The sequence below is a fragment of the Bidens hawaiensis genome, unplaced genomic scaffold (assembly GCF_021521415.1).
Source record: "Bidens hawaiensis isolate Kalapana, Puna unplaced genomic scaffold, B.hawaiensis_p1.1 tig00011760_1, whole genome shotgun sequence".
NCBI lineage: Eukaryota > Viridiplantae > Streptophyta > Magnoliopsida > Asterales > Asteraceae > Bidens > Bidens hawaiensis.
In genome coordinates, this window is record NW_027491931.1 from 409079 (window position 1) to 432380 (window position 23302).

At 34.6% G+C, this 23302-nt stretch overlaps 1 protein-coding gene across 1 annotated transcript; it reads left to right on the forward strand.

Annotated features, from left to right (window-relative positions):
• Window positions 1–9633: 9633 nt before the first annotated feature.
• LOC143538912 (ABC transporter B family member 6-like) lies at window positions 9634–22397 on the forward strand. The gene is made up of 11 exons (XM_077032351.1): window positions 9634–10313; window positions 13309–13363; window positions 13437–13612; window positions 15180–15380; window positions 15460–15719; window positions 16576–16886; window positions 16989–17209; window positions 17960–18300; window positions 19254–20038; window positions 20122–20363; window positions 20903–22397. The coding sequence occupies exons 1-11, from the start codon at window positions 9939–9941 to the stop codon at window positions 22130–22132; spliced, it is 4197 nt and encodes a 1398-aa protein (XP_076888466.1). The 5' UTR covers window positions 9634–9938; the 3' UTR covers window positions 22133–22397.
• Window positions 22398–23302: the final 905 nt, after the last annotated feature.

A 23302-nucleotide genomic window follows, 5' to 3' on the forward strand; every position in this document is an offset into this window, starting at 1 on the left:
AGTTCCTTGTAAACAATTTCACATAATAAGTTTGACTCATTTTGAAAACAAGTTTAAAAGTTTGGGGGCGTATTCACCTTTTCTCTTTATGATAGGCTTCACTCACCGTCCAAGGGTCTTTCCCTTTCTTTATCTCGCACCTATAGTACGAGTATAAATATTTGTTAGTCGGATACACGATCCGGCTTAAGACCTTTAGTCTTATATCTCAATCCTCGATTAAACCTTTAGTTCAATTCTTTATTTACTTAAAAACTTCCAGTTTAAAAGTAAATTATAAACCTTTAGTTTATATTGAAAACCCGACGTTTCTTCTTCTCCAAGAAACGTAATCTTTTCTTTTATTATTTAAGAATACTCTTTATTCATTAAATAATATTCTCATAACAAAGAATATATACATATATACTTACACACATATATATGTTATCACAATATTCAACAATCATACTTTCATTTGTTTCTTTGTTATGTTTTCTTTTCTTTTCTTTTATCGAGGCATCGAGTATAACCTCGACTTAAGGCTTAAGCCTTGAATATAATATTAAATTATATTGAAATCGATATTACGCCTAACCTTAGTGGCGTACCGAAATCCTAGGGACTCGAGCAACACTCCAACGCCGCTTGATCTCTTTGGTCGTCAACTGATAACGGCAAACTTCAATTCTCGACAACACGCTTATCGAGATTAATTGCCATTATAACAACACCTTCTTGGTGAATGAGGGTGGAGGGTGGTCAAGAAAACGATGATACACATTTAAGATTCGAGGCACGCTTATCGAGAAAACGAGGCACGAACTTCGAGGTAAGCTAGTGAGAGAGTAGAGATATGTAGGAGCTGTTTTGGTGTGCAGAAATGGAATGCCCTTGGCCGCTATTTATAGGCAATATTTTGGACCCCATCGCGGTACGCGATGGGTCACTGGACAGACCTATCGCGTACCGCGATATAGGTCTGTCTGTCGAGTCACAAATATAGGCCTGCCACGTGGTGACACGTGGCAGCACATGGTGCCACCGTGTGCCACGTGGCACACGTGTCACAACTTATCAGAAGCCCCATCGCGGTACGCGATGGGCTTATTCTTTTGTCCATCGCGTAGCGCGATAGGACAAAAATCAGATTTTTCGTTTTCAACCCTCAAATTTGGAATTTGGCAATTTTAGTCCCTAGACTTTGAAAAGTTAATACTTTGAACTCGAAATTTTCACGTTGTTACATCAAAAGATCTATTTTGCAACCACTCAAAGTCAAAAAATTATGACAATATATTTGTGGCTGGATATGTCGATAGTCATTCCACTTTGTCCAGTGCATACTTTTGATCCTACTTTGAAATACACTGGCAAGGATACCTTAAACTATAACAGCTCAACAACTTTAAGCATTTACCAAGTTTGTATAGTTGTTAAAACATTTAATAGTTTGGAGTTAAACATAAACCTGAATTGACCCATTTTTTTATTTTAAAATTATTTTATGTAAACGTTCTTTAAACCTCTGTTAATTTGGATTTTGTGAAAACTTGTGAAAAAATTGTTCTATTAGTCTTAAGCGATCAAAACAAGTGAAATTTCTAAATTTTTTTTTCTATTTAAACTTGATAATGTGTCGAAATAACTAATTATTGTGGAGGTTGTGTATGAAAATGTTATGAGTTTCAAATGTGACATAAGTATGTTTCTGGGTTGATAGAAAATCAAGATCGGGAACTATAAAAGGAAGTGAAAGACATTGTTTTCGTTCTTTCATCTTTAATTTATTGAGGAACTTTATATGTTATCCATTTGATTCCTTGAGAAATTTGGTATATTTTATATCTTTGCTTGATTATTTTGTACATTATTTTAATATAGTTATTGTTACAGTTACACTGCAGTTGCTTGACTTTTTACAGTCACTTCTTTTATAGGCACCAGATTTTCATAAGCTACGCTTGAGCGGTCAGCAAACCTTCGTTCTAAAGTGATCCCAAAGCCAACGGTTTCGTTTATGAATAGACTTGGTTTAAATAATATTGTCCCAATATTATCGTTTCGAAATTATAGTTACAATGTAATTACTAGAAGGCAACTTGTAACTTCTTTAATAAACACAGGTTTCATCTTTTAATATTTTAGGACCATAAAAATGACTTTGTCATCACAATTGATAAGCTTATGGCATGGTATATTAATATATATGGAGATACTCATTGGATATTGTTTTGTTTGTTCAACAACCGACACATGTTCAAACCTATTCATTTGAATTACTTGTTTACATGTTAAATTGATTTTTAAAATTTCATAGATCATATTTATTAATATGTTTAAAAATGATTTTTATTATTTTAGATAGACAAGGTACATTTACCAACAAAATAACAAATATGGTTTATAAGGAAATACTTGATAGCTTATGAAGATTATATTTTAAACTTTTAAATTTTCTTTGTAAACATTCTACTACATAACGTCGTGTTTTGTAACCTTGTCTTTTATTACTTACTTTCCATATAAATATTAATTGTAATTAGAAATCATGTTGTCATCTCAAAATATAAATTAAAAAAATTTATTGTTGTTGAAAAGTATATATTAGTTAAACTGATTTTTATATTTCCACTCGTGTGGAACACGGATCAATAACCTAGTATTAATTGAACTTTGGAACTGATCATAACTATAGAGTATGATGGTAATTTTTCAATCGGGTTTCTAAACCCTAAATCTCCAACCTTGAACCTCTGAATGCAGAAAACATGCATTTTTTTATTCGATAGTTTTTAGGGGCTATGGATTCTTTCAGATTTTTTCAATAATTACATATAGATTATGATATGAGTTAGATAATGGATATTGTAAGGCCCCGTTACCGGTAGCCCTACTTTCGTGTTGGATTTACTCATAAACGCAGTTCTAAATATCATAGTTAATTAAAACATTCGCGGAATATAAAAGCTTTCATAAAACATTTCATAACAAAACACCTCTTGTCTTAAAACAACATCTTGTCTTTCAAAATAAACAAAACATTAAACTTAAACGTCTTGAGTCTTCCGATGCCAGCCCCTTATTCAGTGCCATGTGTCTCCTCAAGCGAGCTGCCTCATCCTACTCACCTGCGTGCATACTAAAAGTCAGCTACGCTGAGTGAGTTCTAGTTAATCACATAATCATACAATACCTTCTTACATTTCATACTTAACCTATTAACTTTCTTACATACACACGTAAGTGCATATACTTTCATTCTTACCTTCATACTTCCTTTACATACATAATCATACGTTTTAAAGAGCCTTTCGCCCTATAACCTCACAGATTATAAGGGTCTGGTCCCTAACATCACAGATATTATTAGGGTCTGGTCCCTAACATCACAGATATTATTAGGGTCTGGTCCCTTTGTTTCGTGTAACTGTACCGTACCTGTTCATACATACTTTCCTTGACAATACGTGCAATCTCCGAAGAGCGTTCACGTACCATCATCATAACATACATACATTATGCATACATCATATATTCATACATACATCCTATCTTTCATCATACTTATCAATCATATCTTAACTACCACCTGACGGTACATGCAATATCCGAAGATCGTTCACGCACCGTCAAACAATCATCACACATAAATCATACAAGGCATAGACTTACCACTTAAGATAAGTGTATTAACTATCACATCGAGTATGCACACAGCCCCGAAAACATAACAAGGAAGTGGGGCTAGAAACTCACCTCAATGCGGTTGCGTTCACCGTTTACGGTTATTCCCTTCTTGAGCTGTGCACGACTAACTGTATAATAATTATACGTTTCAGTAAACTATCACTACACATATCGCCTTTCTAGTTTAATCATTACCCTCAACGAACGGGGGTCCGGGGGCAGCGCCCCTGGCAGCGGGGTTCTAGGGGCGGCAGCCCCTAGCGGGGTCCAAGGGGCAGAGCCCCTAGCTGGGGTTAAGCTGCGAGGTCATCTTGGAAAAATTTTAATTTCATTAACTGTCTTATCACATTTTCCATTAGCATTTTGAATCATTGAATAATATGCTACTTAAAAGTTCAAGGGTTTATTTGTAATTAAATCATTCTTTTCTAAGTTTAGGGACCATTATGTCATTTTGTTAAACTTCTAATTCGTTACTTATCCTTAACGAACTGACTTACAATGACGAACTGGTTCTTGTAACGAATTGGAACCTTTAACGAACTGGACTCTTAAAGAATCAGTCCATGTAGCGAACCAGTCCAAGTAGCGAATTGGACCTTCTAATTCGTTATCTACTTTAACGAACTGGTCATAACGAATCAAGGGTGATTCGTCACCCCTTTCCCTTAACGAATTGAACACGAACTGTAATCAGTTCGCTATGTTCCCATGGACGAACTAGCTAGCGAATCACCTTTAATTCGCTATATTCTTGTAGCGAACTAGGGTTAGGTCAGGAATGTCAGAACATTCCCTGACATTCCCCCTTAACCTCGTACCACTTTTCGGCGCCGCCTTTCCGGCGGCGTCATTGCCGGAAAGCCGCCGAAAAAACGCGATTTCGCCGGAAAAACGGGTTTTAGCTCGTTTTTCACCGTTTTTCGTCCCGTTCAATCCAGATCTGAGCTAGGGTGACTCCTAAGCTCCTCATAGGTTCGGTTTATACCCGAATCCACCTGGATCTCGTGACTTAAACGGTTTAACGGTGTCGGCTCGTCGTTGCATGATTATATCTAACGGATTTAAGCTCAAACAATAAAATACTATCATTACCTCGCGTCGGTTCTCGGTTTTCTTCTTGATATCGGTTTAGAGAGAGAGAGAACTAGAAAGAGAATCTTAAGTGTGTGTTTTGGATGGTGTAAGGGATATGTGTAAATGAATTAAATAGAGGATTAATGGTATATATATTTTTGATCATGGGCTTAAGCCCATGGTCTTTCCTTCATTCCTCCATAACCCAAGTCCATAACCCATATCCATTTACCCAACACAAGTCCATCTCGTATTCTATTCAACTAAACCGATAACGACCCGATATAAAATAAACGAACTTTATTTTATAAATATAACCGAAAGTAGGATGTTACAGATATATAATATTATTTCGTGTTTAGGGTTAATCATATCGTCTTGCTGTCAGTTTCCAGTTCGAGTTCCACGTGGTGTGATTTTGTGCCCGCATAATCTGATTTGTTTTTAACTGTGTGTTCTGATTCAGCATTCTGAATTGTGTTTCGTTATCCAGGTTCAAGTTCTGTACATGTGATTCGAGTTCGCGTTTAGTGTTTGATGTTGTTTACGGTTCAGATTTGAGTTTGATTCCGCATGCGCGCGATTATTTTAGCTCAAACGCTGGATTGTTTGTTCATTCGCTGCATATAACTCACAATTGCACATCATTTGCTACATTTAATCTGCTGCATATTTGGGAAATTTCAAGTGCAGGGGCAGTTTTACCCAAAAATTTATGGAGATTAATTTTGTTCACAGGGGTATTTTGGTCCACACATTTGTAGAAATTACTTGGAGGCCAAGGGTAGTTTTGCCATTTAAAAGAGACGAGTTTTAAAGTCAAAGTGAAAGTTAAAATTCGAGTTAAGTTTGGTTCAGATCTGTTTTGTTAGTTTGTTGCTAATAATTTGTTGAGACGAACCAAAACATGCTTAATTGCAGTAAAACTGGTCAAAAACACGCTGAAACGAGTTGAAACTTGCCAAAACCTGCTGATTCGTTGTTGATTTGCTGTTGAAACGGCTGCAATGCACTGGTTAAGCGATGAAGTGCTGATAAAAGAACTGTTTTCTTGCTGAAAGGAGCTGAAAACGTGCCGAAACAGATGTTTTTGATGATAAACATGCTGAACTGTGTGAAAACGTGCTGAAACGAGCAGTTTTAAGTGTTGAAACATGTTTAAAAGTGCTGAAATACACTATTTTTCTGCTAAAAGTCGCTGAAACAAGCTGATTAACGTGCTGAAACGTACCGAACTGTTGTAATGAACTGATAAATGTGTTGAAACATGCTATTTTTTGCACTGAGTTTGCTAAATTTGCTATTAACAAGCTGTGGTTTGTAATCGTTCAAATTCTGAAGTTGTTTAAAGTTTGTTGGTTGACTAAAAAACACAAATGAGCCGAAACGAAGAAAAACCTAACATTTTATGTAATACAAAACCATAGATGTATAATAACGGATTAATGGACACCACCAAAGGCACATTAGTATTATTTTAGGAGATGTAAGGACCAAATAAGAAATGAATGATTTTAGTTTTTTTTGCTTTGCATATCGTATGCAAGTTCGAACCATGTATTACATTTCGAGTTTTATGACACTTTATAATATTTGATGTTTTTCTTTTTTATTGTTGCTATACTGTAGTTTGCAGTTTTCGTGTGATTAGTATTGATTCTTCCCCAATACTATTTTCAAAAAAATGCTCTTAGTAGTTTACGCTTTATTACGATTTCAAAATTGATAAACTTAAAATAAGTGCATATTGGGTAATGGTTGTTATACTCAGTTTCCTTGCACATTTACAACCATATTTTGTTTGTTTCGTTTCTTTGTTTATGTTCATTTATTTATATGTCGTTTATGTTCGTTTAACACATAAGACAAATGTATATTCTGTTTAGGCCCATCCATGGGTTCTAATTTGCTATTGAATCTGATTTATAAGGTATAATTTGATGTGAACTGACAATTGCAATTCAGTTTATGAGCGATTGAAAATCGATTTTAAGTTCTCTATAAAGACCTAATTTGAAAAATGAATGTGAGATTTATATTATTTCAATAATAATTTTAATTTTTAGAATAAAGGTATTTTTTATACAATAAACTGTTAGGAAAATAAACGAACGCACATGAATAATTTTTTTTGTTCATTTAATAATCGAAAAAACATGTTTGTTCAACATTCTAAATGGCATCTCTTCTCCAGTAATCGATCTGAAGATCTGAACATAGGGTTATCGATTAATATTCACTTTGTTCTTCCTCGATCTAGATGGGTATGGTATTCGGTTTGTTAGCTGCTGATAAACAATCTGATTAAGTGCTGAAACGTGCTTAAACTTGGGGAAGACCTCAGGAACTGTCGTGAGCTGTCGTGCAGTGCATAAAGGGGGCTTTTCCAAGTTTTAACCCTGGGGAAGACCTCAGGAATGATCTCCACCTCTTCCAACTCATTATGTGACACCAAATCGTTTATGTTAATAAACGAATGATAAAACATGTGATTAAGGACAAAGACGATACATACATTTTATAACACAAATATTTGTGTTCATGTTTGTTCAATTATAAATGGACGTGTTCGTGTTCGTTTATGTTTGTTAAAAATCTAAAAAAACTATGCCTCACAATTGAAATAGCTCAAACATTAAAATATAATAAACATTACAAACTAATTGTACTAATTTAAAACGAAATAAAACAAGTCACAACAAAAAATAAAATAGCAAAATAATTAAAAACAAAGACATAAATAAACCCCCCGTAACATGGGGGCCAATAACTGGTATATATATATATATATATATATATATATATATATATATATATATATAATGGATCTTACGAGAAGTGATATTACAGCGAGAAATGCGAGAAATGAAGGTATAACTCCATTAATCCTTAATTTCACTCCATTTCATATGATGTTCCATACATATATGTTGGTTGGTTGTATTTATGTCTTAATTACACATTCAAACTTACCTACAAACATATAAATGTACCGAGCCACATTCAAATCTATGTATCTACACACATACAAATATACATACACATATACAAACACACGTACCTACACACATACATATGTACCTACACAACGCACCTACACATAAGAAAGAGAGTGAAATTAGGGATTAATGGAGTTACACCTTCACTTCTCACAGTAAAAAAACTTCTGAAATGATCCAATACCTATATATATGTATATATATATATATATATATATATGATTGGGATCGTGTGAGAACCTTTTAAAAATTGAAAACATTGAGAATCATTTTGGACCATAAAAATCACTTAAAAAATAAAAATTCATAAAGCCAAAAATTCCGGTTTCATAAAATAATTGGTTTAGCTAAATTATACATATATGTATTATATTTATTTTTCAATTTTATACATGTATTTCTTTATACACATAAGTACAATTAGATAAATAATAATGTACATATGTTTATATTATGCACCTAGAGATTAAATTATATGTTTTTTTTGTGAAACTGAGATGATAGATAAACATTTTGATTTTTTTTTTGACTTTTTCAAATTTTTCGTTGTTCTTTTAATATTTTTTTAAAATGGAGTTTTTAAGTGGTTCAAAATAATTCTCAATTTTAAAAAGTTCTCTTATGATATATATATATATCAAACCAACATTTTATCTTTTAACATCATAGTTAATAGTGTTTACGTAAAAAAAATGAAGGAAAAAACCTTAAGAAAACGAAATTGGTTGATACTAACGGGGTGTTCGGGATTGCTTATTTAACCAACTTATACTTATTTATTATTTGAAAAGTTAAAAGTTGTTTTAAATTGCTTATGTTGTGAGAGGTTAAATTAATAAGACACAATGTTGTGACTTATTAACTTTTTGAAAACTTATACATATTACGATAAAAAGTACATATACATATATATGTATATGTATAATAATATTTAGATTCATACACGTTAAAACGACATCGTTTTAATATTTTACCACTCCAAGAATAAAGCAAAGAAGGCGCGGGGACCTTAGAGCAAAAAAAAAAAAATAAAATTCAAACCTCCTGTTAATACTCAAAGATACCTTAGGACAATTCAAAGTTACATCAACTATAAGACTGGTAATTGGACTGAATTTTGAAGATTTGAATGATCAGGTGGAATCTAGGTCACAAAAATTTTGATGGAAAACTCACTTAAAAGAGGATAGTGAACAGGAAGTTCACAATAATGATGTTGGGGAACTCCTTAGTTTTAGGGTTACAGGTCATGAAGACCAACTCTGTGCCCTTATTTAGGAGGAAGAGGAGATAATCAACTTAAATTGAATTTACTTTCCTATAGTATAAAGAGAAGAGGAGAAGTTCAAAAAACGTGGGTAGGTTTAGAATAAGTGAAAATGTGTAGGATCAATTATGTTAATTTTCTATTGTAATTCGTTTACTCCGTTTTTTCGTATTTTATTTTTTCTTGTAAGACCATGAGTAGTCAAAACTAGGCACAACCGAGCATTTTGCGCCTAGTAAGCTTTTGAGCATTTTGTAAAAAGTGGGCGTAGTGAGAAAATGCCCCAAACGCCTCTCTCCTCCTCTCTTACAAAACTCTCAAAATGTAAGCCATTACAACGTTATGTACATAACGTTGCACACCAAAACGCCATCCATAATGCCTTGGGGGCGTTGTTAACGCCACCATAATGTTCCCACTATGAAAGGTCTAAGTTAGGGGTTGTTGCTTCTTGCTTGAATGTTCCCTTTTGGTTTTAATATATTTTGGCCTTTCAAAAAAAAAAACTATACAAGAAGATCCATGACAAATACTGCCACTAACCCAAATCTAAAGGACCTATTCTGCAGTCATATCATTCTCCAATAAACGGCAACCGGCCAAATTGCCTAGAATCCACGACGCTTACAACGACGTCGTTTAGCACCATATTCCGCAGACACCTTCAAAGGAATCAAACAAACTTCAGTTTCCGATACAGCCTTCTCTCTTCCTTCACACACTTAAATCTCACCAATTACAACAACAATAATAATAATAATAATAATAATAATAATAATAATAATAATAATAATAATAATAATAATCACTGGATCAATGAATTCAACTTCCCAATTTCACAACTCTTAGCCTCTTAATCCTTCCAATTTCCGTTACTAACAACTTACTGGTACCTTAGGGTTTTGCAAAGCTGTAAATAACTAAACATGATGGTATCTAGAGGCGGCTTATTCGGCTGGTCGCCGCCGCGGCAGCAGCCGTTGACGCCGGTGTCCGAGGTGTCTGAGCCGCCGGAGTCGCCGTCGCCGTACATGGACGCCACGGCGGACGCGGTGGCGCCGGATGTGGAGGATGACGTGGAGGAGATGGAGGAGATCGAGTCGCCGCCGGAAGCCGTGCCGTTTTCGAGGCTGTTTGCGTGTGCTGATAGGCTCGATTGGGCGCTTATGGTCGTTGGATCGGTTGCGGCTGCAGTGCATGGGACCGCGCTTGTGGTTTACCTGCATTATTTTGCGAAGATTATTCAGTTGCTTAGTCATCAAAATGAGGATCCGGATGTGCTGTTTGATAGGTTTAAAGAGGTAGCTTAAGTTTAATTTGATTTAGTTTGATTAATTGTTTATTTCTTATTAGAATTTTAGGTTTTTGATTCTGAATCATAAGTAATGTGACTTGAGCTGCTGCTGCTGTTGAGTAACTTCAGAAGCTTTAATAGATTTAGTTTTTCACCTCTGAAAATTATCAAGTTACTCTGCATTTAATTTGGTAATCAAAATGATTCTGATCAATTGGTGAAGATTTGTTTCTCAATTTCTGAGTAACATAATAGGCTTTTTAACTTAATTTTATGTAGGATTAAACTTCAAAATCATATAGTTTACGAACTCATGCACACACACACACACATATAAACATGTCTAATTTAATAGTTATACACTTATAGAGAGGATTAGATTTTACTTTTTGGCATTGACTATCTATTTGAATATACTAGTAAGCTTGAGTCTATACATTTGTTGAGAAGCTAGCATGGTGTTTAGTGTTAGATTTCACCTTTCTAGCACCCACTAGAAATTTGTTTCTCGGAGCTTTACGTTTTTGGATGTTAGTGAGCATATGGATATTTATGGAATATAGACAAGATCTTAACTAATATTATGAATCTATGATGTTTAAACGCGGTATAAGGAGTCAATATAAGACATGCAACTTTAGGTTTCTTGTATTCTTTAGCTTGTAGTAATGATTATTTTCTATTATTTGCAGTGACTGAAGTTGACAAATAAAGTTTCAACAGTATGTTAAATCATGTGACAAATTTATAGTATTTGGTATTGGTGGAGATTTAAGCAACTACTGTAGCTTTTTTTTTGGCCAACTAAGTAACTATTGTAGCTATCTTGTTCTTTTGTGCCTTTCCATGTGAAAAATGTGCCATGGTGGACACAAGTTCTTTCATCCTATAATTTGTCATTTAGTTGAATTATGGTTTACCTAAGTACTTACGCACAATGTGCTGTTTGATAGGTTCAAAGAGGTAGTTTGAGTTTAACTTAATTTAATTAAATTTATTGTTATTAGAAGTTAAGGGTTTTGATTGTGAATCATAAGTAATGTGAACTTCTGCTGCTTTTAATTGAAAGTTAACAGCGTTGTATATTCTTCAGATTACCAATAATTTGTATATTCTTCAGATTACCAATAATTTATGGTATACGCACATTTATGATTGGTTGAAAGTTAACAGCATTGAACTAGTAGATATACCATTCTTAGCAATAGTTTTAGTACATCGCGTGCAACACAATTTAGAAGGTGTATCTAATGTAGATATTCATATATCGCTTATAGTTATAGTGTTAATAAGTTGAAGCCATATGGATAGGGAGTCATAGTTACAATTCTGTCCACGTATGACACGACTGTTAATTATTTGTATGACTACAATGGAAAATGAAAATAAATGCATCCTCAATTTATTAGCAACATGCCAACACATGGTTGTCTAAAATTGCTGAATCAATTGAGAAAGTTAGATAGAGGGATACAAAGCTTTACTTGAATAAGCCAGAAGTATGACCTTAGCAATGAAAATATCTTGCTTCTTGTCATAGTTATTAAACGCGATAGGCGCACTTAAGGCGCATAGGCATCTTCTAGGCGCTAGGCGCAAAAAAAGCGTGGGCTTGAGAAAAAAAGGCGCACTTAAATAAAAATATCGCAAACAAAATTTGTAATAGAAAACAACAGTTTATTTAAATACAGAATCATTTCAAAAGCATAATCTTCAACCATAGTTACCAAAATCATATGAAAATTCAAAATAACCAAATTGTTCATACTCAAAAGCAAAAAATTCATAAAGTAATAAATATAACTTTAGCAAGCCTGACAAAGCATCTTCTTCATATAACAACATAATCGAAAACAAAATTAAAAACTAAATAGATATTACTAACCTCTTTTCTTCTAGTAGCCCCTGTAATCGTTTTATTGCTATGTGATAGCAATAAACAAAGGTCGTTCATTATAAAAGAGCTAATAGAGTTAATTTTGTTCATCCCATTAATTTAGGTAAATTGTTTTAAGAGATAGATCAAATAAAATCAAAGTAGGCGCCAAATGAATGCCCCGCCCTAAATTTGCGCCTAGGCGCCAAAGCGCTGCGCTTTTCATTACTATGCTTCTTGTTACTTGTCATGACAATTATTACTCAAGCATCTTGTGATATGACAATTATTATAACTAGAAGTGGCAATATTGACCCAATCATATATCAGCTCCATGTGAGTATTTTTGGTAGTTGTTTGGGCAGAAGTTATATCTTCAGGGGTCCAATTGGGTGCAATTATTCTCTTTAATTATGACCACTTAGCCACTTGGACCTGTGAAAACTTGATGGATTTGACCTATTACCCGATCCACTCTTTGTCCATCTGTTGCTTATTACAACTGGAGCAAATACCAGTCTGATCAATAAATTCTGACCTAAGCAATCTCAAGAAATCAAGTAAATAGGGTTAGAAATATCGGTAGACGGGTCAACTAGGTGATGCATCGGGATCTCGTAATGAGATTCATAATCATTTGCATCATGAGTTTAATTGTTAGTTAGATCAAAAGGAGATCACACGCTTTTGGAAACTATTCGCTAACTCTTGTTTTAGCAGATAAGAAAAAAACAGAACGTTTCCTGTTTCAATATGTAAACAAATATAGGGGGTGTAGAAAGAATAGAAATCGTAGGCAGAGATGATTTAGAGTAGAATTCATGTTATCATTATCAAGTAGCTAATGCGTAAACTCACATTTGTTCTTCCCACTCCTACGGTACATATCATAAAAAATGAAATATAATTTTAATAAAATATCCAATAATATTCTGCTCTGATATATCTTATCAAAAGAATTGATACATGTGTGATCTGATGCACAACATACTTTAAATAACACTTTTGGTTAACTATGAATACAGTTACACATCTAATGTATTGCTTGTTTACAAATTCATGATAAACTTCAAACAGCTTCTGTACTTCTATTAGAAAAATTGATGAATTATAATGACTTCCGCAGCTTGCTCTGACCCTTGTTTATATTGCTGGTGGCGTTTTTGCTGCTGGTTGGATAGGTAAATATTCTTGCTTATCTTTTATTATACAATGTTTATTTCAGTTATTATATCTAATCATTCTTGCTTTCAGAGGTTTCATGTTGGATTCTTACCGGAGAAAGGCAAACTGCTGTTATTAGGTCTAGTTATGTCCAAGTACTTCTAAATCAAGATATGAGTTTCTTTGATACCTATGGTAACAATGGAGACATTGTGAGTCAAGTATTGAGTGATGTATTGCTCATTCAGTCCGCTCTTAGTGAAAAAGTAAGTTTAGTTTCCACTAGCATATATATAAATTTTAACCCGTTTACATAAATGGGTCTATTTTGGTATCGTTTACCCAAACAAGTCAAATAGATCAAATAAAACTATTTAGCTTAAAGTGGAACAGGTCAAATGGGTATGGATCAAGTAGGTTGAAAGCCGCCAAAATATAGCCTTTTAGATCTTTTTAGGCTTGTAAACAAACTGAACGGGCACGAACAAAGCCTGATCGTGGTCGTTCGTTTAACTTTAACCTATCAAACACGAACTAATAAATATACATGGTTTTCTTGTTTGTGTTTGTTCGTTGAAATATGAACTTGTCTGTGTTCATTTATGTTCGTTTATTATAGTATAAATGAACATAACTGAGTTAAAAACCAATCGAAAGTAAATGTGAACAACAATGCATTAGGCCTAAGAAGCTATTAAAACTAGACTCAGTGGCGGATCCAGGAATTATTTTCAATGGGTTCACTGTTTTTAAATGCTTCAATTTCATAAGACCAGGCATAAAAATTTTCTGGTCGGGTCGGATAGGGCCGACTCAAACTTTTCGGAAACCTAAAACAGGTAATAGAACCACGGCCTTTTCCTTAAAAATAGAAACAATATTTTGTTCCGAAAACTAGGATTACGGTGAAGTTAACTTGGTTTAATCAACTATGTCCTTAGTATAAGAAACCAAATTTTGTATCATACCTAATGAATGAAATATACAACTACACAAGTATGTTTAAAGGAACTTTGATAAACTCAGCAAGGTGCTAAAACAAACTATACATGCACCAAACTAACAAGTAAATTATATGATTTATATCACATCTTATGGATAGAACATGTTCCACCTAAAAAAATATATACCAAAACATTCTTTCTTAAGGGTTGAGGATAAACAAATTAAATGTATTTCAACCTCTTGAGGCTGCATCCACTCACAAAGAAGGGCTAGTCGATGAGGCTCAAAACTGCTGTTAATTGTGAAAAAAGTGAAATCCTAAAAAAATTCAAAAAAACAAGCTGGAAGAGAGATTTGAACCTGGGCTCTCTTGGTTACAAAGCAGGTTCTTAACCATTCGGCTCTTATTCCTTCTTCGTATTAGTTCACTCTTTAATTTACTTATGGGTTCACTCATCATTTTTATATAGGCATTCCACTAAAAATCCGAAGCTTAGTGGGTTCCGTGAACCCGTAATCTATTACGTAGATCCGCCCCTGACTAGACTATGTTGTAATGGGCCTTACAGTTTAAACCTAAACTTGAAAAAATGTAAACCAAATGAACTAACATAAACGAGTTAAAACAAATGAATTTAAACAGACACTGACGAACATAAAAATATAACGGCTTCATTTTTTCAAAGATTACAATTGTTATTAGTCATACTATTCACATTAATTACTCATGTGAAAATAAATAGAACTGGCAAAAAACGTATTTGCACGTCAAACCAATCCGACCCACCCAGTTAGCCACCATTACCCGCAAAGTTTCGTCTGACCAGTTTTTGCTTATTGAAATATTTATGTAAAGTCGTGTTATATTTGTCATTATTATTGGTGCAGGTTGGTAATTATATTCATAACATGGCTACATTCTTCAGTGGGCTTGCAATTGGATTTATCAACTGTTGGCAGATTGCTCTCATAACTTTAGCCACTGGCCCGTTTATTGTAGCTGCAGGAGGAATATCAAATATATTTCTCCACCGACTTGCTGAGAATATTCAAGATGCTTATGCCGAAGCTGCTAGTATTGCTGAACAAGTCATTACATGCCCCCTCATAATTTTAATATATTTACCGCTTGCTTATATTAAAATAATATCTTTTTTTACCTTTACAGGCTATTTCATACATTAGGACGTTGTATGCATTCACAAATGAAACATTAGCAAAATATTCATATGCAGCCTCTCTACAAGCTACATTGAGATATGGTATACTGATAAGTCTTGTACAAGGACTCGGCCTTGGGTTCACATATGGGCTTGCAATATGCTCTTGTGCTTTGCAGCTTTATGTTGGAAGAGTTTTGGTTACACATGGACACGCTAAAGGTGGAGAAATTGTAACGGCTCTTTTTGCTGTTATTTTAAGTGGCCTGTAAGCATCTTCTGTTCACTTTTTCTTTTTTAATCTATTTACTTTAAGATTGGCTGGTCTGGCTATATATTATATTATATCTAATGGGTTATGGAAGTGGGTAGTAGTGTTTTTTTTAATGGCTAAAAAGGCAACGGGTCAGCTGAGTTGAATGGGTTTTGAACTTTGTCCTAAGTGTACTTATAATGCATAGTGATATAACCTTGTGAATCATTATTATTCAAAAATTTGGATTTTTTTAAATGATATGATTTTTGCAATTATATTTGGCATGCTAAGTCGAAACTAATGGCACTTTTTACTAGGTAAATGAGCCGAACTGTCACAACGGAGGATGTTCGCGTTCGTTCTTTGAGAAAATGAACTTGTTTGTGTTCGCTAACAATATAAATGAATGAACATAAGTCAACACAGACGAATGAACATAACTGAGTTAAAACCAACCAGAACTGAATATGAACAACAATGTGTTGGGCCTAAAAAGTTATTAAACTATACTAAATTGTAACGGGCCTTCAATTAATTTAATATATTAGCATAGGCAAGTAAATGAATAAACTTAAACTGTAAACTAACGAACATAAGTAGACGTAAATGAACGAACATAATAGAATAAAGTGAACAAATGTAAAGAACTTTCATGAACATAAATGATTGAATGAGACGTGTTCATGTTTGTTTTTGTGTTTAGCTATATGAACACAAGTTTTTGTTCATACTTTTTTGTTTATTAAATAAATGAACTTGCTGCTGAACGTTCGGTTCGTTTACAGGCCTAACCGTTCATTTTTGTCAGCTGTACATGATGCTTCTTTGCTGATATATTAATTTATCAAATTCTATTTGTGTTATATAGTGGGTTGAATCAAGCAGCCACCAACTTCTACTCATTTGAGCAAGGAAGGATTGCTGCATATAGACTTTTTGAGATGATTAGCCGTTCATCCGCAACCGTTAATCACGATGGAAACATTCTTGATTCCGTACAAGGAAACATCGAGTTCAGAAATGTGTACTTCAGTTACTTGTCTCGTCCTGAAATCCCAATCTTAAGCGGGTTTTACCTCACTGTCCCCGCAAAGAAAACCGTTGCACTTGTTGGAAGAAACGGATCTGGCAAAAGTAGCATTATACCACTTATGGAACGGTTTTATGATCCTACATTAGGTATTCAACATTTTAAAATTTCAATCACATTCTATCTTATTTTACTAAGCATTACTATTATATAACTATGATGTATTTTTTTTAATATTATATTTTTTTCAGGGGAAGTTCTTTTGGATGGAGAGAACATTAAGAGCCTGAAACTGGAATGGTTAAGGAGCCAAATAGGTTTAGTTACTCAAGAACCTGCTTTGTTAAGCTTGAGTATCAGAGACAATATTGCGTATGGAAGAGATGCCACTTTACTTCAAATTGAAGATGCTGCTAAAATTGCTCATGCACATACATTTATTAGCTCACTTGAGAAAGGATATGATACACAGGTACAAATAGGCCTGTAAATGAACCGAACGTTAAGGAAACCGTTCGGCGGAAGGTTCGTTTATTTAATAAACGAACGAACATGAACACATTTTTTTGTTAATTTCGTTAAATGAGAGAACATGAATGTTCGTTTATATCTACTTTATTTAAGCCCATTATAGTTGAGTCTACTTAATGAAATTAAGATATTTAGTATTACAATTCAGTGAAGTTTTATTAATTTTTTAGGTCATTATATTGATATTCAGTTCACTTCTAATAGGTGTTCGCTCAATTATGTTCGCTTATCTATGCTCAGTTCTGTTTGTTCGTGAACCGTTCTTTTTCTTAACAAATGAACAAGAGCAAGAAACCCGTTAGTTTAATTGTTCGTGTTTGATCATTTGTTCAGTTAAAGTTAAATAAACGAACATGATCATTTTCTTAACAAATGTACATGTACAAGAAAACTCTGTTCGTTTAATTGTTAGATTTTTTGTTTAGTTAAAGTTAAATTAAATAAACGAATACGAATATGCCCCATTTTTTTGTTGGGTTCGTTTACAAGCCCAGGTACAAATCATAGGAATATGTTCTTACTACATGTGGCAATTTTGACCTACTTACTTATAAATCGGTTGGCTCGTGTTATTTTATGGGTCAAAAGGAGTAATATTTTATGCCTAAAACCTTTTATAAATCTATTAATTCAAAACTAAGATTACTATTGGAATAATGCAATATAATTAATAAAAACTGTGTAATTTCAGGTAGGGAGGGCAGGTTTATCTTTAACAGAAGAACAGAAAATAAGACTTTCTGTTGCTAGGGCTGTGCTATCCAACCTGTCTATCCTTCTTCTTGATGAGGTCAACGGCGGACTTGACTTTGAAGCTGAAAAATCAGTTCAAGAGGCTTTAGATCTTTTAATGTTAGGTTGTTCAACCATCATAATTGCTAGGCGACTGTCATTAATTAGAAATGCTGATTTCATAGCTGTCATGGAAGAAGGTCAACTCATGGAGATCGGGGCCCATGATGAGTTAATAGCTTCTGATGGGTTGTATGCAGAGCTTCTTAGATGCGAAGAAGCAGCTAAACTCCCAAGAAGGTAAAATGAGTTTCACAATTGCTTTAATTTTTCATCCAAATGGACCAAATGAGTAATTATGATTATTTACGTTTGGTTATGTCTGTTTATATCCATTCATTCATGTTCGTTGGTTTAAATATTGGTTCTAAAATACTTATCACTAATATTAATTTGAATTCTGTATATGAAAAACCTTTATTATGATATATCTGTTTACTTTTAAACTTTTGGATATGTTGATCATGGTATTTTAGACTTTAACTTGAGAGCACTTTTTACTTTCTTTTGGTAGGTTTTCATTTGTTTATTTTCGTGAACCGTTTGTTTATAAAATTAACAAACGAACACAAACTTCTTCATTTTTTAACAAACAAGCATAAACCTGAAATTCCTTTCGTTTAAGTGTTCGTGTTCGTCCGTTTGATTAACTTAAACGAACGTACACCAACACGTACATTGTCATAACAAACGGACATGAACAAGTAATTCTGTTTGTTCGTTTGTTTGGTTAAAGTTAAACGAACACAAACACGAACACTTCTATTTTCTCAATGAACGAACGTGAACAAGAAATTCTGTTTGTTTTAAGTGTTTGTGTTCGTTCGTTTGCCTGATTATAGTTAGACGAAAGAACACGAACACACCCGGCTCATGTTTGTTTGGTTCGTTTACAGGCCTAAAGATGGCGACTAGAGCAGGCTGGGTCACTGGTGAAACCCTTTTTGTCAGTTAACTCATGAATAATTATTTGCATACTTATGGTTAAAAAAACATTGTTATAATAATAATAATCTAAATCTGAATAAAATGATATTTGGAGGATTTATACATCAAAAGTAGGCTTAGGGAATTTTCAACTATTTGACTGTTCCTCTTTTATCTAAATATCATAATTTGACTCGTTTGAGATAAAATACGACCCAAATCGACAAATCGACCTGTGATTTGATATCTGTTTCATATCATTTTAGGATGCCTGCGAGAACATACGAGACTGGAACTTTCCAAATTGAAAAAGATTCTTCTGCAAGTCACAGTTATCAAGAATCATCATCTCCAAAATTTGCCAAATCACCATCACTTCAAAGAGCTACCAACCTACACGCATCAGCCTGGTCCCCTGACTCCGCTTACAACTCACATGAGTCTCCAAGAAACCCGAGCCCACCACCCGAAAGAACTGAAAACGGGTCCCACTTAGATGCCCCCAACAATCAACCGTCCATAAAAAGACAAGACAGTTTTGAGATGCGACTTCCTGAGTTACCGAAAATCGATGTGGTTGCGATTCAAAGACAAACATCCCACGAGTCGGACCCGGAATCTCCCATTTCACCACTTTTAACATCTGACCCAAATAATGAGCGGTCACACTCACAAACGTTTAGTCGGCCTAATTCTCACTTCGGTGACGAACCGGTGAAAGTCAAACCGGTGAAAGAGAAACGGAAAGAGCCACCGATGTGGCGGCTTGTAGAGCTTAGCTTTGCTGAATGGCTTTATGCGGTTCTAGGAAGTACGGGTGCTGCAATCTTTGGTTCGTTTAACCCGCTTCTCGCGTATGTGATTGCGTTAATCGTGACAGAATATTATAAAAAAGATAGTAATCATCATATGAGAAATGAAGTGGAGAAATGGTGCTTAATAATCGCCTGCATGGGTATCGTTACCGTTATTGCAAATTTCTTGCAGCACTTTTACTTTGGTATTATGGGTGAGAAAATGACTGAGCGAGTTAGAAGAATGATGTTCTCCGGTTAGTAATTTCATCTTGTTTGACTGTTTTACCGATTGACCTGTTTCTTTTTAGTTAGTTTTATGTTTTTATTCTTGTTACAGCAATGCTTCGAAATGAAGTTGGTTGGTTTGATGAAGAAGAAAACAGTGCTGATACATTATCCATGCGGTTAGCAAATGATGCAACATTTGTGAGAGCTGCTTTTAGTAACCGACTTTCTATATTTATACAAGATAGTACAGCTGTACTTGTGGCGTTGCTTATAGGTATGCTTCTTCAGTGGCGGGTCGCACTCGTGGCTTTGGCTACACTTCCGGTTCTTACCATTTCTGCCATTGCTCAGGTAGGTTGACCAGAACACTGTCTATTGCTTCATAATATTCTCTTTATAAACATTTAGTATGTGAACAATAATAATTATTTCAATAATGATCTAGTTAACAAATGGATATGAACGCATAACTTGTTTGTTCATTTATGTTTGTTTATTTGTTTACGTTCGTGTATATATTCATTTAAAATATTCATGCTTCTTAAAATTTAGCTTAGTTTATGAAATTAAAGTATTACCTTTTCCTAGTTAATTTTTTTAGTCCCAACGTGGCAACATATTGATGTTCAAGTTTACTTTTATGTGGTTTTCGCTCATTTGTGTTCGTTCATTTATGTTGAATTATGTGTGTGCGTTTGTGTTCGTTTACGTTTGTGGATTGTTTGTTTATACTATACAAACAAACATAAACAAACACGGCCACATTCATTTTCTTAACGAACAAACACAAACTAGAAAACCCTGTTCGTTTAATTGTTCGTGTTTGACCGTTTGTTTGGTTAAAGACTTAAAGTTAAATAAATATATGTTTCCAACTTTTCATTTTGCAGAAGCTATGGCTAGCTGGATTTTCAAAGGGAATACAAGAAATGCACAGAAAAGCATCATTAGTCCTTGAAGATTCAGTTAGAAATATATACACCATTGTATCGTTTTGTGCTGGTAACAAAGTAACGGAGCTTTACAGATTACAGTTACACAAAATATTTACAAAAAGCTTCTTGCATGGGATGGCGATTGGGTTCGCGTTCGGGTCTTCACAGTTTCTTTTATTCGCCTGCAATGCTCTTCTATTATGGTACACAGCCCTCGCGATTAAGAAACGACACGTTGAACTCCATACAGCCATTACAGAATACATGGTTTTCTCTTTTGTCACTTTTGCCCTCGTTGAGCCTTTCGGTTTAGCTCCATACATTCTCAAAAGACGAAAATCTTTAATCTCGGTTTTTGAAATAATCAACCGTGTCCCGAAGATTGACCCGGATGACATAACAGCATTAAAACCACCAAATGTTTACGGAAGTATCGAGCTGAAACATGTCGACTTTTCTTACCCGACCCGTCCTGAGATTCTTGTACTAAGCAATTTCAGCCTTAAAGTCAACGGTGGTCAAACCGTTGCAGTAGTCGGCGTTTCGGGATCTGGAAAAAGCACAATAATATCACTGATTGAGCGGTTTTACGACCCGGTTGCCGGGCAGGTGAATTTAGACGGTAAGGATTTAAAACTTTTCAATTTGAGGTGGTTAAGGAATCACCTTGGTGTCGTTCAACAAGAACCGATAATATTTTCGACCACCATACGTGAAAACATAATATACGCGAGGCATAATGCGAGTGAAGCTGAAGTTAAAGAGGCTGCAAGAATAGCAAATGCTCATCACTTTATTAGTAACTTACCTCATGGGTATGAAACTCATGTGGGAATGAGGGGTGTTGACTTAACCCCGGGCCAAAAGCAACGGATAGCTATAGCTCGGGTGGTGTTAAAGAACGCACCAATCTTGTTACTGGATGAGGCGAGTTCATCGATTGAGTCGGAGTCTAGTCGGGTGGTTCAGGAGGCGCTTGATACGTTAATAATGGGGAACAAGACGACTATTCTTATAGCTCATAGGGCCGCCATGATGAGACATGTTGACAATATTGTTGTTCTTAACGGAGGTCGGATTGTTGAGGAAGGGTCGCATGACTCGTTAATGTCGAAAAACGGTTTGTATGTTCGGTTAATGCAACCGCATTTTGGAAAGGGTTTACGTCAACATAGGCTTTTATAGGCGGTGGCCGCTGTGGTTGTGGTGAGGTGAGAAATAGGTTTGTAGATTGCATATTCTTTTGGAGGCAAAGGATTGGATCTAAGCCTTCATAATATAATTGTTTTGTTGGTTGTAGAATCATAGTTGGTAATGTGGTTTTCTTTTTACTTTTTTTTCTTTTTCTTTCTGTTTGTTTTTCTCTTTACTATGTTGACAAGTTTGTAGATTTGTACATGCTTTTACTTTTGTATATTCTGATTAATTAAATTAAAAGATTTTCTAGTTATTGTAGGAGAAAAAAAATACATATTAGTTAAAATAAAATAACATATTATTAGTATTGCTTATTTCATCATGCTGTGTTTTGTTAAAAAACTAAAAAATAGGAAAAAATAAAAGAAGAAAAATATGAAGTGACTAAAAATTATATTTTAAATCAGTTTTACATTTTATTTATATCTAAATCCAAATCACCACTACCTCAACTAATATCAACCATACACGTGTCTTCACCTGACTCCATTGGGCTGCTTCTTAACCGGGCTTCCTAATCTACCGGCCACATGTAATACCGGTTCCTGGGCCATTACGTCTGTCATTTATAAACACAACACTCTTTCAACAAATATATACACCAACTCACTCAGCTAACAAAACTGATTAATTTCTGTGATATCCAAAACATGCCTCTTTACAGAATCACCATCGGAACTCCGGGGGAGGCCAGCCACCCGGACACGCTCAAAGCCGGCCTATCCGAGTTCATTTCCACCTTCATTTTCGTATTCGCCGGCCAAGGATCCGGGATGGCTTACAGTATGTTATATTGTTAATGTCACTAAATCTTTCACTATAAAATATAAAGTCATATACAATATCAACAGTTTTGTTATATTTTTGGATCAGATAAGCTGACCTATGATGCACCCGGCACTCCTTCAGGATTAATAGCGGCATCACTATCGCATGCATTCGCCTTGTTTGTGGCGGTGTCGATCGGTGCAAATATTTCTGGTGGTCATGTAAATCCGGCTGTCACATTTGCATCGTTCATAGGTGGCAATATCTCGTTCCTTAGTGCTATTGTGTATTGGATCGGACAATTAGTCGGGGCCGTTGTTGCATGTATGCTCCTACAATACGCCACTAGCATGGTAATATTTTCTTAACTAATTAAGGGCGCCAAACGTG

Bases quoted from the DNA above. Each gene is read 5' to 3' on its own strand.
- LOC143538912 (XM_077032351.1), top strand. From the start codon at position 9,939: ATGATGGTATCTAGAGGCGGCTTATTCGGCTGGTCGCCGCCGCGGCAG. The intron at 10,314-13,308 runs GTAGCTTAAGTT...TGACTTCCGCAG, and splicing joins TGTTTGATAGGTTTAAAGAG to CTTGCTCTGACCCTTGTTTA. The intron at 18,301-19,253 runs GTAAAATGAGTT...ATATCATTTTAG, and splicing joins GCAGCTAAACTCCCAAGAAG to GATGCCTGCGAGAACATACG.